Source organism: Carcharhinus amblyrhynchos, unplaced genomic scaffold (genome assembly GCF_965287045.1).
Source record: "Carcharhinus amblyrhynchos unplaced genomic scaffold, sCarAmb.v2.hapA scaffold_82, whole genome shotgun sequence".
NCBI lineage: Eukaryota > Metazoa > Chordata > Chondrichthyes > Carcharhiniformes > Carcharhinidae > Carcharhinus > Carcharhinus amblyrhynchos.
The window spans coordinates 175,222-192,081 of NW_027649822.1; the positions used below are offsets into that span (position 1 = coordinate 175,222).

The window sequence follows — 16,860 nt, forward strand, 5'->3', positions numbered from 1 at the left end:
GACACAAACCAGCCTAAAAAGCACATTTTGGGGGTGTGGGAGGAAACCGGAGCACCCAGAGAAAACCCACGCAAGCATGGGGAGAACGTGCAAACTCCCACAGACACTGACCCAAGCCGGAGATCCGACCCGCGTCCCTGTAACTGTACAGCAATCAGTGATAGTCACTGAGCTGTCGTGTTGCCCATCAGTTGGTCCAGTTTAAGCTACACTAACGGACATGAAACATGAGGCAACTCTCGAAGCAACATCCAAGAGCATCCCTCGCACAACCCACTGCATGTATGCCCCTTGTTGGGCAACAAGGTGGACCGAATCACCTGTGGATGTAAAAAAGAGGCATCAATAAACACAAATGGACAGACAACAGGCTATGCAGACAGTAATGGAAGTTCCCCAATAGCTCCAATGTAATTGACAAGGTGAGTCTTCAACTCTGTTGGACGACTGATAGGAATCTAATAATTCACAGGAATGTCCTGAGGCTCTTGACCTTCAACTAGAACATTTTTTTATATCCCTCCATTTCCAGTCTGCTCATGTGCCTATCCAGGTGAGTCTTAAACAACCCTAGCATGTCTGCCTCCACCACCCTACTTGGCAGCGCATTCCAGGCCCCCACCACCCTCTGTGTAAACAACGTCCCTCTGACGTCCCTCTGAGTTATACCTCGCCCCTCTCACCTTCAGCCCATGACCCCTCGTGATCGTCACCTCTGACCTGGGAAAAAACTTCCCACTGTTCACCCTATCTATACCCTTCATAATTTTATACACCTCTATTAGGTCTCCCCTCATTCTCCGTCTTTCCAGGGAGAACAACCCCAGTTTGCCCAATCTCTCATCATAGCTAAGACCCTCCATACCAGGCAACATCCTGGTAAACCTCCTCTGCACTCTCTCTATGGCCTCCACATCCTTCTGGTAGTGTGGCCACGAAAACTGGATGCAGTACTCCAAATGTGGCCTAACCAACGTTCTATACAACTGCAGCATCAGATTCCAGCTTTTATACTCTATACCCCTTCCTATAAAGGGACACATACCATATCCCTTCTTCACCACCTTCTCCACCTGTGCTGCCACCTTCAAGGACTTGTGGACTTGCACAACTGGGTCCCTCTGTGTTTCTATACTCTTGATGGTCCTACCATTTATTGTATAACTCCCCCTACATTAGTTCTACCAAAATGCATCACCTCACATTTATCTGGATTAAATTCCATCTGCCATTTCTCCACCCAATTTACCAGCCTATCTATATCCTGCTGTATTGTCTGAAAATGTTCATCACTATCAGCAAGTCCAGCCATCTTCGTGTCATCCACAAACTTGCTGATGACACCAGTTATTCCTTCTTCCAAATCATTTATATATATCACAAATAGCAGAGGTCCCCAGTACGGAGCCCTGCAGCACAGAGCTCCAGCTAGAAAAAGACCCTTCCACTGCTACCCTCTGTCTCCTGTGACCAAGCCAGTTCTCAATCCATCTAGCCACCTGTCCTTGTATCCCATGAGCCTTAACCTTTTTCACCAACCTACCGTGAGGGACTTTGTCAAACGCTTTACTGAAATCCATGTAGATGATATCTACGGCCCTTCCTTTGTCAACCGTTTTTGTCACCTCCTCAAAAAATTCCACCAGATTTGTAAGGCATGACCTCCCTCTTACAAAACCATGTTGCCTGTCACTAATGAGATTGTTCCGTTCTAAATGCGCGTACATCCTATCTCTAAGAATCCTCTCCAACAACTTCCCTACCATGGACATCAAAAGAAATGGTAAATCTAATAGTGACACAGAGGACAACTAAATTCATTGGTTGGTTTAAAAAAAATGCTGTTTGCGACTGGCTTTATATTGCTTTGGATTGGAGGAAGCAGCAGAAAGGGTCAATGATGGTTCTGCTGTTGATGTGGTGTACATGGATATTCAAAAATCATCTGAAGCAATCTGAGTCATATGTGAAAGCAATATAAAATAATCAGTAGAATTGTTAACGGATTGCAGGAGCAGAAGGACTGGATGTATATGTGTATTGATCATTGATCATTGCCATTAGCAGGACAAGTGTAGGTAGCAATTAATAAAGAATACAGTATCTTGGGTTTTGTTTGTGTTTGTGGGCATTAGACAATAATTCATGAGTTTTAGTTTAATTTGTGTTTCTGTGCTTGTGAGCTCAGAAAGGACTAAAACTTTAATTTCACTTCATGTTAAATAAAGCTGCTTGCCTGGTTTCACTTTAAACTGTCCCTGCATTTTAATTTAATGTTTACGATGTTGTAAGAGTTATAGAGGTTAAAAAAATGGTTGGCTATATTCAGGGGCCCACAATGAATGATACAAACACTGAGTTTCAGTTACAACCAGTTAACCCAAGAAGCAAGACGGTGTTCACAGAGGCTGTCAGTAGAGGCAGGGCAATGCAGGGATTCAGAAAGTAACCCTAACTGAGGATGTCACCAGTGATCACGTGACTTATAAAGGGACATTGTCCCAATATAACACACACCTACTGTAATATATAACAGAGGGAGAGCTCAGTAAAATAATCCTGATAATAATTAAACACAAACTGTAAGCTGTACCGAACAAGAGAAACTAATTTCTGTACAGCATCGTACATAATCAGATGGTTTCTGTTGGGAGAGGGAAAGATCCTTTTTCAGATTTTGGAGGGAGACCTTTACAGCTCTAATTATTTAAAATTCATCCCAATAATGTTTTTATTCATTCAAGGAACGTGGGCATCACTGGTTTGCCAAAATTTATTGCCCATGCCTGTTTACCCATGAGAATCTGCCCTCATGAAATGATGTCGTTTTATCAGAGAATCAGAGATTCATTAAAGGTTCAGAATGAGGCCACTCGGCCCATCATGTCTGCAGCTGCTCTGAAATGAACATTATTACTTTACACCATTCTCCCACACTTTCACTGTGACCATTGGACATTGTTTCTCTCTTGACTTCCTCGAATGAACATGTCTCTGTTTTATTAGAACAAAGGAAATGGCTTCTCAACAATGAAAATATCCGCTATGAGACCAAACAAACAGTTACCTCAACTCCTGACACTTGTGTAGAACGGGTCGCAGCCGCTGGATCCCTTCACACTGAATGTAGCATTGCTGTAGATCGAGGTGTTTTATTGTATCACAGAGTCCAATGACATGAGACAGGACTGCACAGTCAATCGGGGTCAGTTGCAATCTGCTAAATATAAGTCTTTCCATAGATCCCACTGTGTTCTCAGCCAGTGCTTTATTCTGAGACTCAAACAGATGGTGGAATATGTTGAGGAGGTTCCTTTTCCCAGTTTCACTCCACATGTTCCGAATCTGTTCTTCAACCTTCTCCTTCACCCAGTCAATCACTCGGCAGGTTGTTTGATGAAGAAATGGACCCAGAAACTCCTCCAGGGGTCGAGCTGACTGTGGGGAGGACAGACCAGCAACAAAACGGAGAAATATCTCAAATCGCCCATCTTCCTCACTGTGGGCTTCACTGAGGAGTTTCCCGATCTCCCGGGGATCTGGAGTCAGGAATTGTGTGAGTGCAGCTACAAACTCTTGGATGGTGAGGTGTGGGAATGTATAAACCACACTCTGGGCAGAATCATCTCGCTCCAAAAGTTCCATCAGGAACCCAGACAGGAACTGGGAAGGTTGTAGATTGTACTCAATCAAATCTCCATTTCCAAACACAATCTTCTTCTTGGAGACTCCTGTGTAGGCCATCTCACCAAGCTTCAGTAACACATCACGGGGGTTTTCAATCTCTCGGCCATGGTTTTTCAGAATGTTGTAAATATAGTAGGAATATAGTTGGGTGATGGTCTTGGGAACTTGCTGCTGTTTCTTGTCTCTTTGTGTAAAGAAGGGACCCAGTGACAGAGCGAGGATCCAGCAGTAGGAAGGGTTGTAACACATGGTGTACAGGATCTCGTTCTCCTCCACGTGTTTGAAAACAGCTGCTGCCACCGTCTGATCTTCAAAAAACTTGTTGAAATATTCCTTCCGTTCATCACCAACAAATCCCAGGATTTCAGCCCAGACACTGATCTCAGCCTTTTCTAATAAATGTAATGCAGTGGGGCGGCTGGTCACTAGCACTGAACATCCTGGGAGCAGCTTGTGCTGTATTAAACTGTACACAATGTCAGATACTTCACACCAGCATTCAGGATCTGTGCACATGAACTGAGGTTCTGTATTTCTCCGATTGTCGGCAAAATCAATCCTGTCCTTGAATTCATCCAAACCATCGAATATAAACAGCAATCCCTCTGGGTTCTTCCAGAGCTCTCCCAGGATATTCCCAAGGTAAGGATAGAAAAACAGTATCAGATTCCTCAAGTTTATTCTACAGTTAATAGTGTTCAAATCCCGGAATTTAAAACTGAAGACAAATTGAAAGTGTGGGTATATTTTCCCAGTGGCCCAGTCATAAACAATCTTTTGTACCATTGTTGTTTTTCCAATTCCCGGGACTCCACTCACTGCTGCTGAATTCCCAGATTTGGATTTTTTCTGGGAAAAGCTGCTCTGGAACAATTGATCAGTTCGGATTTTTTCCAGTTCTTTCCGGAGATGTTTCACTCTCCATTCTTCATGCTTTCGGCCTCTTGCCAGTAATTCATGTTCGACAAGTGTCCGATCTCGAACATTGGAAATAACCGTTAGCTCAGCATATCGATCAACCAGCTGGAAAATCTTAACTTTCTCCTTTATGAGGATAGTGTTCACTCTCAGTGTTTCAGTTTGTACCCGGAGTGTCTCCTTGTGTTTCTGTTGGAGATCTTCAATCAGAACAGAGGGAAAATGTGTTTTTTTTTATTGTTACTTGCGTTAATAAGTAACTTCTCAAGACCACTATGCTGAAAACAGATTTAATTCATTAAAAAGTTAATGGAAATCTCATTTGAAAGTGAACAAAAGCCAAGAACATTTTCATATCCTTACTTGATTCTATCTGTATCTGAATACAGATCTCTATTCCGGTAATATTTTCTCTCTAATTGTGAATACTACCCAAGCTGCCGTGTATTGTAAACAGTACAAATCCCCACGTGATCCTGATTGCACAACAGTGGAGATTCCAGTCGTTCAATGATTGAATTCTTCAGCCATGTTTCTGCATCTGAGTTCTGGATATTGTTAGGAGTAGCAGCACAGATTGCTCAGTGGCTGATTGCTATCATAGCAGATTTTTACTATTTTTATTTTGATGTTGTGCACAGTCGGAGGGAGAAAATTGTATGCCTCATGCGTCTGTATGGAAATGCACCTCCATCTCGGCATCCTGCCAGGTGGGCACAGCGTTTCAGGACTCTGCCAGGCTGTGTATCAGGATTCTGCCAGGTGTGTACAGTGTTTCACAGTGTATCAGGATTCTGCCTGGTGTGTATAGGGTTTAAAACTGTATCAGGGTCCTGCCAAGTGTGTATGCAGTTTTGTGAATTTAATGAAGTGAAACAATATCCCTATAATTACAAGAAATGTCAGAAATCACATGGATTGAATCTTACATCGATGCTGAATTCACAAGAATTGATCAGTTCCAAACAGGTTTTAGCCCTGCTCCTAGACCCTTTCAACTTCTGTATCTCAAATTCTGATAACCTCTAGGCAAAGATGCATTTTCAAACACCCAGATTCTGACAACTAAAATGAATTGTCTGAAATCTCCATTTCTTCCCTTACCTTTCAGGTGGCTGGGTATTTCTGATAATTCTTGCCCAACTTTCATATAATTAATTGGATCAGAACCTGTGGAAAAGAATTAGCTTCCATGAAATCAGGTCTGTGTAATATTACAGTAAAGTTTGCAGTGTTTGGGTCTGAAACTGAATTCAGTGTGATTTTACCATACCGAGTTCCTCTATTTCTCTCAGGATTGTGCCCAATTTCCGTAAACTGTGGTGCATTTTCACAAAGGATTCCCACATCACCCTTTGAGCCTGAGATCCTTTTTCCATCACCAGATTGAGGAGAAGTTTGGAACTGCCTGCCCTGTTTCCCTTCTCCACGAGCTCACTGACTTTCTGTAAAGAATAATAATGAAGGTTTTGATGAGTGGTGTGAAAGATAAACACTGGGAAAGAGAGCGAAAGATTTTGCTCAGGGATGGGATTTTCCAGTTGTTTTGAGGAAGGAAGCAGCGACTGGTTTTGATGCAATGTCATTCTGAATATTGATGAATATTCTCCACACATCTTGATTCCAACATTCCTTCAAATGAATGTGAATAAACTAAATTTAATGGCTGGAATACCACTGTCAAAGCTTGGCCAGTAATCCTGTGCTGTAGCCGTCTCAGAAATTATCACAGACGAATCAGAAGAATTGACCAAAGATAACAATCCAATCATTACCACATCATTAACTGAAATATCTGAAACTATTATTCTGCATGTTTACAGTTAGTGTGAAATGTCACCATGTTCACAAAGTTTTAACATCACCAGTTTACATTCAGAGTTTATAACATACAAGAAGAGGAGAATTCAGACCATGAACCTAATACAAAACAGGGTATACAGAAATGTCTTTAGGAGGTGAGGAAAATCGAGACACAGAAGGGTCAGTAAGACATCTGAAGTCTCAGCCATGAGTGGTGGTCTGAATGAGGTACTGCACATGTAAGCGTGCACGAACGCCAAAGGGAAGCTTGAAACAGCTGTCAAAATGTTTTTTTTAATTTTTCTATTCTGCAAAGGTTTTTTGAAAAAGTAGCTCAGCCAATTGTGATGGTACTGCATTGAGGTTAAAAAGTGATTCAAATAAGGGAAAGGTGACACTTAATAGAATTGTAAAACATCCCCTAAAGATCTTTGCTTGAATAAACTCAGAGCAAAATCTCCTTTTGATGACAACAGTCCTTATAAATGTGATCCAAACATTCTAGTAACTTTATCACACAATTCCCTGTGGCTTCAGGGTGTTCTTCAGCAGGTTAAAGATAAACTACAGAGTAGATGTGTCCAAGATGCTGATGTTTCCCTGTGGAGCAGTGCCATCTAACCCAGGAGCACATGGTCAGAGTTTCACTCAGTTACAGATTATTTCAGACCCTCCATTATAGGAGAATAAAAACAATTAGAAAACTGTCCTGAGAACATATCCGAGTGTTACTGGAGGTGAATGGATTGATGTTACAACAGAGATTTGAGAATTCAGGACTTGTTAGAATAAAGTTGTGAAGATTAAACAGCAAATCGATTGTGGCCTTACACTGAAGTACACGCTTATGGTTTGTTTCCAACATTCAGTCAGAGGTCACACATTTACAGTCTTATGGGTCAGACTGGATATTATTTTAATGTGAAGTGGTTAAAATATGTTATTGTGATGTAGAAGTTAGTTTTATTTATATATTGGATAATAAATTAATAGCAAGCAGAGCAAGAAGCGGGAATGGTCCAAGTGGATTGGATATTAACTAACAGATAGTGAGCATTAAGGGTTCAGTTTAGACTAAGTGATTGCTGGAGGAGAAAGTAAACACAGGATCTACCTTGGAATGGTTGTTTATTTCTGTACTCATTAATACTCTCTTTCACAATTTGAGTACCATGTGACAGGGTCATGGGACCTTAGAAGAGGTCTGAATCTCTGTGGTGCGCTCCCCAGATGGATATCCCATTACACCAATGAAATATCCATGTGAAGGTTTCTTCCTGCCCCACTGGAACTTTACAATAGTTGGGTAATCCCTGTGTGTGCAGCAACTTTCAGCTAAACTTTGGTTGTTAGGAGAGAGTGTCCTTTATGAATGTTCCTTGGTTCATGGAAGGACCCTGGCAGCAATGACTACCTCTTCCAGCTATGATCAGTGAACCCACTAATTGCTGGGACCTGCCTGTCACACCCTGACATGGCTGTACAAAAGGCAATCTGGCCTTGAAGGGAAGCTCAGTATGAAGGTGCCATCTCCTTTTCCCAGCAGTAACAGCAGAGATCACTTCCAACACTGACATTACTGAGGCTGCAGATCCATTGATTAAGTTATTAGCTCTGGGAGGTGAATCACTGTTCTCAGTTGGATAGGAGTCCGAGCAGTCACTCCTTAATTGGCTGCTGTTAATAAAATGATGCCCAGGGCCCTGTGGTCTACCCAATCAGGGCTGACTCATGTTCTGACTCCCAGCAGTGAGACATTGTACACTTTCGGAAATTTCATTCCAACATCTCATAAGCAAGTGGCCAGTTGTCCAAGAAGATCCTTTGTAAGACTGTAAGCTTTGATCATGCCAGAGTAAGTTACCTAGATTTATTTCAGATAATAATATATCAGTAATTTGACCAGCAGATTTTCAGGATGTTTGGGGAAGGAAGTTTTTATGGCTGGGATTTTACAGGCTATCTGGAGATGGGCTGCCAGGTGGGAAGGTGGCAAAATGGCAGAGGAAGGCATTCCAGATGGTGGCCTCAAAATCGATTCTCAGAAAAGGCCTTTATTTGGACACTATTTCATTCACGTTTGGGCCGACCCCCCGGGGCAATAGATATGCCAAGGCATCGGTGCTGCCTGCCCTCAAATAAACCCGGTCTTTCTGGGGTCTGGTCTCTCTCTGGGCATGATGTGGATGTGCCGGCGTTGGACTGCGGTAAACACAGTAAAAAGTCTGACAACACCAGGTTTTAGTCCAACCGATTTATTTGATCATAAACTCACAAGCTTTCGAGGTTTCCCTCTTCGTCAGGTGAATGGAGAGTTCTGGCCTCAGACAGAGCATATAAAGCACAGACAGTTTAGAGATTACTGATTAGAATGCGAATCCTTACACCTAACCTGCTGTTCAGTGCTCCTTCCACACATGTTGTCAGCCACTTCAGGTCTTGAACAGCAGGTTAGGTGTAAGGATTCACATTCTAATCAGTAATCTCTAAACTGTCTGTGCTTTATACGCTCTGAGGCCAGAACTCTCCATTCACCTGACGAAGAGGGAAAACTCGAAAGCTTGTGAGTTTATGATCAAATAAATCGGTTGGACTAAAACCTGGTGTTGTCAGACTTTTTACTCTCTCTGGGCTCCAGACCTAACTTGTCTAAATTTCAGGGCACTTGGCCATTGATCTGCACTCACCCTCCAGATGCAGCTTCTGGTGTTGCTGCTGAGCTACCGGCTGTCTGACTGGGCTGGAAGCTTTGGGTAGAAGCTGCCACCTTTAATAAGGACAGCAGGTTCCTGGATCCCACTACCTGCTGAAGCAACTGGGCTGACAGCTTTGAGTAGAAGCTGCCACCTTTAATAAGGACAGCAGGTTCCTGGATCCCCACCACCTGCTGAAACAACTGGGCTGGCAGCTTTGGGTAGAAGCTGCCACCTTTAATAAGGACAGCAGGTTCCTGGATCCCACTACCTGCTGAAGTAAGGGTCCTGTCAGTGGGATCTTGCCACTTCCAAAATAATTCTGGCCTTTCTATATCTCCAGAAGTTCTGAAACACTGAGGTTTGTCTCATTCCAAATGTGGGACTGCTGTTGACCTACCGATTGGTATCGTTAGTCAATAATTCAAGTTTCAGTACATCATGCAACGACAAAACATAAGATGTAGTAGACAGACTGAGTTTTTTTCACATTTCTTTGTTTCCATTCTGTAGGTTTTGTGATGTGTGAAGAAATGGAATTCAATCTCCATCTTACCTGATATTCTTGTCCACTGAGATGGTCCTCGCTGATTAACATGTGAGCCAAACCTTCCACCCCTTCTTCAATCGCCTGTTCCAATCTATCCCGGTAATATTTGGTTAATTGGAACAACAGGTAATCGTCACAATTTGTGACGAACTCAGTGAACGTCGAGTTTGGATCTGTGAAAGCAAAGAAATACCAACACATTATCAATTTTCTACCCAGACGGCTCCATTGCCTCTCATTCCAAATCCTCCTGTGAACCAGCTTATTAAAGCTGTGTTTATTTGCATTGCTACAACACGGCCTCCTTCTACACTCCGGGGATTCCGTGGTTTCTACGGTTGTTTAATTTCAGCGTTCCTGAAATTTCTTGCTTTCCCAAAAAGATCAAGGGCTATTTTAATCCAATCCATTTGAAAACTAGCTGCTCCCGAGTTAACAGATCTGACTATCCAGGACAGGTGAGGAAATATGGGGACACCATTATCTCCAATTAAGTGACAGAGCTTCCAAATGGTGATATACATCATCGTTTCTTTTGTTCTATAGGTCCACAATTATGTGGTAAATTAGTACTCATTCATTTCTATTCCAATCGAATGGTTAATGCTGTTTATCGTCTCAAACCTCATATTTCTCATTGTTCAGTCACGTTAGCTGATATTCTTCACACTGTTCTATTCACCTTATCAGTAAGTGAGTTGTTGATAGTAGATTCAGACCATGGTGGCTGTCCCCTCCCTTCTCCCTGACCTCACTTCAATAACCCATGAACATTGGCCTGAATTTTATGTTGAGCAGGTGGGGATGTACCTGACGCAGGTGTGTGTGAAATCATGGGAGAAGACATTGGGTGTGCGTTTCAACATGCTGCAGCATGCTATGGTGCAGAGGGACCTGGGGGTCCTTGTGCACGAGTCGCAAAAACCCAGCCTGCAGGTGCAGGGTGGTCAGGAAGGTGAATGGGATGCTGGCCTTCATAGCGAGGGGGATTGAATATAAAAGCAGGGAGGTCTTGCTGCAACTGTACAGGGCACTGGTGAGGCCGCAGCTGGAGTACTGTGTGCAGTTTTGGTCGCCGCATTTGCAGAAGGATGTATTGGCCTTGGAGGGCGTGCAGAGGAGGTTCACTATGCTGATACTGGAGATGAGGGGGTTGGACTGTGAAGAGAGACTAAATAGACTGGGTCTGTATTCGTTGGAGTTTAGAAGGCTGAGGGGAATCTTATAGAGACGTATAAGATAATGAAGGGGATGGATAGGGTAGAGGTAGAGAGATTCTTCCCACTTAGAAAGGATAGCAGGACTGTAGCAGGATAGTAGGTTTCTGATAGACAAGGGGATTAAGGGTTATGGGAAGTAAGCGGGAAAGTGGAACTGATCCACTTCAGATCAGCCATGATCTTACTGAATGGCGGGGCAGGCTCGAGGGGCTCGATGGCCTACTCCTGCTCCTATTTCTTATGTTCTTATGTTCTTACGTTCTTAATAGGGATTGCAGGGTGGCTGGTGCCAAGATGAAGAAAAAAATGCTCTTTGGAAACCAGGGAAAAGAACAAAAGAAAGTTCCAGGAAGATTGTACTCTCAAAGGAAGAAAGAAACATATAATTCCTACACTGCAGAAGGTCATTCAATCCATTGAGTCTGCACCCCCCCCTCTTCCACACTCCCCGTTCGACCGGACATTCCACTACGCCACCCCCACACCCCTGTGTATCGTTAGGGGACAATGTGGTATGGTCAGTGTACCTAACATGCACATCAGCGGAGTGTGTGAGGACCCGGAGCATCCGGAGGAAACCCATGCAGACAGGGGAGATTGTGCAGTCTCCACACAGATACCCAAGGCTGGAATCGATTCCTAGCTCCCTGATGTTGTGATGTAGCAGTGTTAACCACTGTGCCACCAAACAGTCTTTAACAACACTGAATATGATCTTATTCAGATTCCAGTGGGAACCTGAACAAGGCCATGTTCAGTGTTGTTAAAGAAAGGAGCAGTGATAGTCCCAAGAGGTAGAGACAACTGCAAGAAGCAGATTTTAAATCCATTTTACAAGAAGCCAGACCTTGGATGTGATCAGAAGTTGGTGACAACTTATTGAGGCCTATGAAGCAATTGTGTTCTGTCAGCATGGTTACGTGTCACAGAGAGTCTGTGGCAAGTGAAGCTTGTATCTAATGTGGTGATCCAGGGCAGATGGACACAAAAGAGAGGCTGGAATCCTGGCTGTGTATCCCTGAAGATGATATTCAATAGAAACATCAATTGGAGAAGATTCGAAAGCGTACTCTTCATCAGCAAAGACTGAATCATTCATATGGCAAACAGAATCCATGTGAGGTGATGGCCCAATTTTAATATTAAAAGACTATTAATCCAGATAATCAGCTGATATTCCGGGGATTGGGTTTGAATCCCACCATGGCAGCTGGCGAAATTTGAACTAAGAAAATAAAAACTGGAATTAAGAATCTACAGATGACTACGGAAACATTGTGAATTGTCAGGAAAACCCATCTACTTCACTAATGTCCTTTAGGGAAGGAAGTCTGCCGTTCTTTCGTAGCCTGGCCTACATGTGACTCCAGAGCCACAGCAATGTAGCTGACTCTCAATTGCCCTCTGAAATGTCTTAGCAACTCACTCAGAGAGGGCAGCTAGGAATGAACGGTAAATGTTGGGCAGCCAGTGACGCCCATGTCTCACAAATAATAAGGAAAGTTGGCTCAGTGTGATCAGCACTGAGAGTGAGGATTGATGAAAGAAAATCCACAGAGGGTGCTTGGGAGACATCTGTCACTTGGCTACAGAGAGTAGTGTATCTACCCACAGTTTGCCGAATGACATTCATGCACTTATTGAGAATATTAAACCATCAAATTGATTTCATGAAAATGTTACATTGTAAATTTTTATATCCCTGGAAAGGTAGTTTACTATAGTTTTTCTTTCTTTGCTTAAGAAACATTTTATTATTTTGCTGAAACATCATCATTGAGATCAGGCAGTCTGTGACCCAGGGAAGATGGAGTCAGTGAGATCAGACAGTGTGTAACCCGGGGAGGATGGAGTCAGTGAGATCAGACAGTGTGTAACCCGGGGAGGATGGGGTCAGTGAGATCAGACAGTGTGTAACCCGGGGAGGATGGGGTCAGTGAGATCAGGCTATGTGTAACCCGGGGAGGATGGGGTCAGTGAGATCAGACAGTGTGTAACCCGGGGAGGATGGAGTCAGTGAGATCAGGCAGTGTGTAACCCGGGGAGGATGGAGTCAGTAAGATCAGACAGTGTGTAACCCGGGGAGGATGGAGTCAGTGAGATCAGGCAGTGTGTAACCCGGGGAGGATGGAGTCAGTGAGATCAGACAGTGTGTAACCCAGGGAGGATGGAGTCTGTGAGATCAGACCGTGTGTAACCCGGGGAGGATGGAGTCAGTGAGATCAGACAGTCTGCAACCCGGGGAGGATGGGGTTAGTGAGATCAGACAGTCTGCAACCCGAGGTGGATGGGGTTAGTGAGATCAGACTGTGTGTAAACCAGGGAGGATGGGGTCAGTGAGATCAGACAGTGTGTAACCCAGGGAGGATGGAGTCAGTGAGATCAGACAGTGTGTAACCCGGGGAGGATGGAGTCAGAGATCAGAGAGTGTGTATTCCAGGGAGGATGGAGTCAGTGAGATCAGACAGTGTGTAACCCAGGGAGGATGGGGTCAGTGAGATCAGACAGTGTGTAACTCGGGGAGGATAGAGTCAGTGAGCTCAGACAGTGTGTAACTCGGGGAGGATAGAGTCAGTGAGAGCAGACAGTGTGTAACTCAGGGAGGATGGAGTCAGTGAGATCAGACAGTGTGTAACCCGGGGAGGATGGAGTCAGTGAGATCAGACAGTGTGTAACCCGGGGAGGATGGAGTCAGTGAGATCAGACAGTGTGTAACTCAGGGAGGATAGAGTCAGTGGGCTCAGACAGTGTGTAACCCGGGGAGGATGGGGTCAGTGGGATCAGACTGTTTGTAACCCGGGGAGGATGGGGTCAGTGAGATCAGACAGTGTGTAACCCGGGGAGGATGGAGTCAGTGAGATCAGACAGTGTGTAACCCGGGGAGGATGGAGTCAGTGAGATCAGACAGTCTGCAACCCGGGGAGGATGGAGTCAGTGAGATCAGACGGTGTGTAACTCGGGGAGGATGGAGTCAGTGAGATCAGACAGTGTGTAACCCGGGGACGATGGAGTCAGTGAGATCAGACAGTGTGTAACCCGGGGAGGATGGAGTCAGTGAGATCAGACAGTCTGCAACCCGGGGAGGATGGAGTCAGTGAGATCAGACGGTGTGTAACTCGGGGAGGATGGAGTCAGTGAGATCAGACAGTGTGTAACCCGGGGACGATGGAGTCAGTGAGATCAGACAGTGTGTAACCCAGGGAGGATGGAGTCACTGAGATCAGACAGTGTGTAATCCAGGAAGGATGGAGTCAGTGAGATCAGACAGTGTGTAACCCGGGGAGGATGGAGTCAGTGGGATCAGACAGTGTGTAACCCGGGGAGGATGGAGTCAGTGAGATCAGACAGTGTGTAACCCGGGGAGGATGGAATCAGTGAGATCAGACAGTGTGTAATCTGGGGAGGATGGAGTCAGTGGGATCAGACCGTGTGTAACCCGGGGAGGATGGAGTCAGTGAGATCAGACAGTGTGTAACCCGGGGAGGATGGAGTCAGTGAGATCAGACAGTGTGTAACCCGGGGAGGATGGAGTCAGTGGGATCAGACAGTGTGTAACCCGGGGAGGATGGAGTCAGTGAGATCAGACAGTGTGTAACCCGGGGAGGATGGAATCAGTGAGATCAGACAGTGTGTAATCTGGGGAGGATGGAGTCAGTGGGATCAGACCGTGTGTAACCCGGGGAGGATGGAGTCAGTGAGATCAGACAGTGTGTAACCCGGGGAGGATGGAGTCAGTGAGATCAGACAGTGTGTAACCCGGGGAGGATGGAGTCAGTGAGATCAGACCGTGTGTAACCCGGGGAGGATGGAGTCAGTGAGATCAGACAGTGTGTAACCCGGGGAGGATGGAGTCAGTGAGATCAGACAGTGTGTAATCTGGGGAGGATGGAGTCAGTGGGATCAGACAGTGTGTAACCCGGGGAGGATGGAGTCAGTGAGAACAGACAGTGTGTAACCCGGGGAGGATGGAGTCAGTGAGATCAGACAGTGTGTAATCTGGGGAGGATGGAGTCAGTGGGATCAGACAGTGTGTAACCCAGGGAGGATGGAGTCAGTGAGATCAGACAGTGTGTAACCCGGGGAGGATGGAGTCAGTGAGATCAGACAGTGTGTAACCCGGGGAGGATGGAGTCAGTGAGAACAGACAGTGTGTAATCTGGGGAGGATGGAGTCAGTGGGATCAGACAGTGTGTAACCCAGGGAGGATGGAGTCAGTGAGATCAGACCGTGTGTAACCCGGGGAGGATGGAGTCAGTGAGATCAGACAGTGTGTAACCCGGGGAGGATGGAGTCAGTGAGATCAGACAGTGTGTAACCCGGGGAGGATGGAGTCAGTGAGATCAGACAGTCTGCAACCCGGGGAGGATGGGGTCAGTGAGAACAGACAGTGTGTAATCTGGGGAGGATGGAGTCAGTGGGATCAGACAGTGTGTAACCCGAGTTGGATGGAGTCAGTGGCTCTGTTTAGTCATTGCCATCCAAAGTAAACAGCCAAATACTACATAAATAATAAAAGTTAGGATCAGTTAATTCAAGTTCGATCATGAGTTTGGGCCTGTCCTGTGGTATCAGCTGGGATCTTAACTCATTGTTGTTCAAACTGTGCTGCAATTTGTTGGTGTGTCAAATGGGCAGGAGAATCAGAGCATGGGAGAGGCAGACCATGGAAAGGTCCATTAATCTTGAGTGGGATTTTCAGGTTTCATCACTGTCTCAATTCTCTTTATAGTCCCCAATGCCAACTATCTATTGGACAGTACCAGAACTCGAGCTCCCTCCATCTGAGACTTGGATCCTGCTCTGCCCCTGTTCTCCTTTTAATTTTACATTTGAGTTGTAGATTCTTGCTCAACATCTGTAACTGTCCTGTGAGAAATTACTATTTGAGTTATTTTCTGAACCTACCCACATCCATTTTCACTCTTGTTGAAGATGTTGAAGATGTTGGATCTGATCCTTCAGCCATGGTGGTGTTAGATGATTCCAAATTCTGATTCTCTGTAATAAATACAATTTTCCATGTAAAATTACACCAGGAAACTCCTCATAACAGCCATACATTTTACATGTGATATTTCAGGGAGTTTATTTGTGACGCAGGGTCACTGATAATTCTGTTCAATTCTCTGTATAAAAAGAGAAGGTGCTGGAAAACCTCAGCAGGTCTGGCAGCATCTGAGAGAAAGAAAACAGAGTAAACATGTAGAGTCCAAGATGACTCTTGGTTTGAACCTTAATGTTATCTCTGTTTCTCTCTCCACGATGCTGCCACAGCTACTGAGTTATTCCAGCATTTTCTGATTATTTTTCCAGATCCCAGTATCCGGTGTGTTTTGTTTTTACTCAGCCTGTGTCTCCTGATTTGAAACACGTCTCGCCAAGCCCAGGCAATCTGCAAATGTTCTTTCTCCTTTGGGCTTGATTTTCTTTCAGCAGAATCAGAGATAGACACCGCTGACATTCCCTGTCAGTCCTCAATAACCAGTTATTAATAATTATAATCTAAATTATGCTCAGTTCCAGACAAGATGCTGAGTTGTTTCAGCTCAATCTAGGCAGTTCCCAATACCAGCTATCTCTCGGACAATTCCAGTACTCAGGAGCTCCCTCACCTGTGACACTGATGTCCCTCCAGATGGTCACTCACTTCCCTCTTTCTACCCAGCCACTAGAAATATTTACCTCACAAAATGCAGCATCTTCCCTGGAAACAAGCATATTTTTACTTCGTTATTAATAACTGGTTTCAGTTTCCTAAGCACCTCTTTGTCTGGTAAACTAACAGTCCCGGTTCAAGTCCCTCTCTATGAAATCTATCCATTGTGTTATTTGGAGAAGAGCTGGGTGATTATTACAGACACTGCACACCTCCAGGTGTAAACACCTCTTTGTGTTGGATAGATTCTAATTCTCAGATTAGCAAAATGTTCTGTTGCACAATTATCTATTTCATGTTCCATACCCTACAGTCACACCCACCAATCGAGGA

At 44.6% G+C, this 16,860-nt stretch overlaps 1 protein-coding gene across 1 annotated transcript; it reads right to left on the bottom strand.

The window, feature by feature from the left end:
• Window positions 1-316: 316 nt before the first annotated feature.
• On the bottom strand, window positions 317-9,735 carry LOC145337932 (NACHT, LRR and PYD domains-containing protein 3-like). Its single transcript, XM_080182715.1, has 5 exons — window positions 9,658-9,735; window positions 5,879-6,050; window positions 5,710-5,775; window positions 3,068-4,805; window positions 317-320 (listed from the first exon to the last, which is right to left on the bottom strand). Exons 1-5 carry the CDS (start codon window positions 9,697-9,699, stop codon window positions 317-319), a joined length of 2,022 nt encoding a protein of 673 aa, XP_080038841.1. The 5' UTR covers window positions 9,700-9,735.
• Window positions 9,736-16,860: the final 7,125 nt, after the last annotated feature.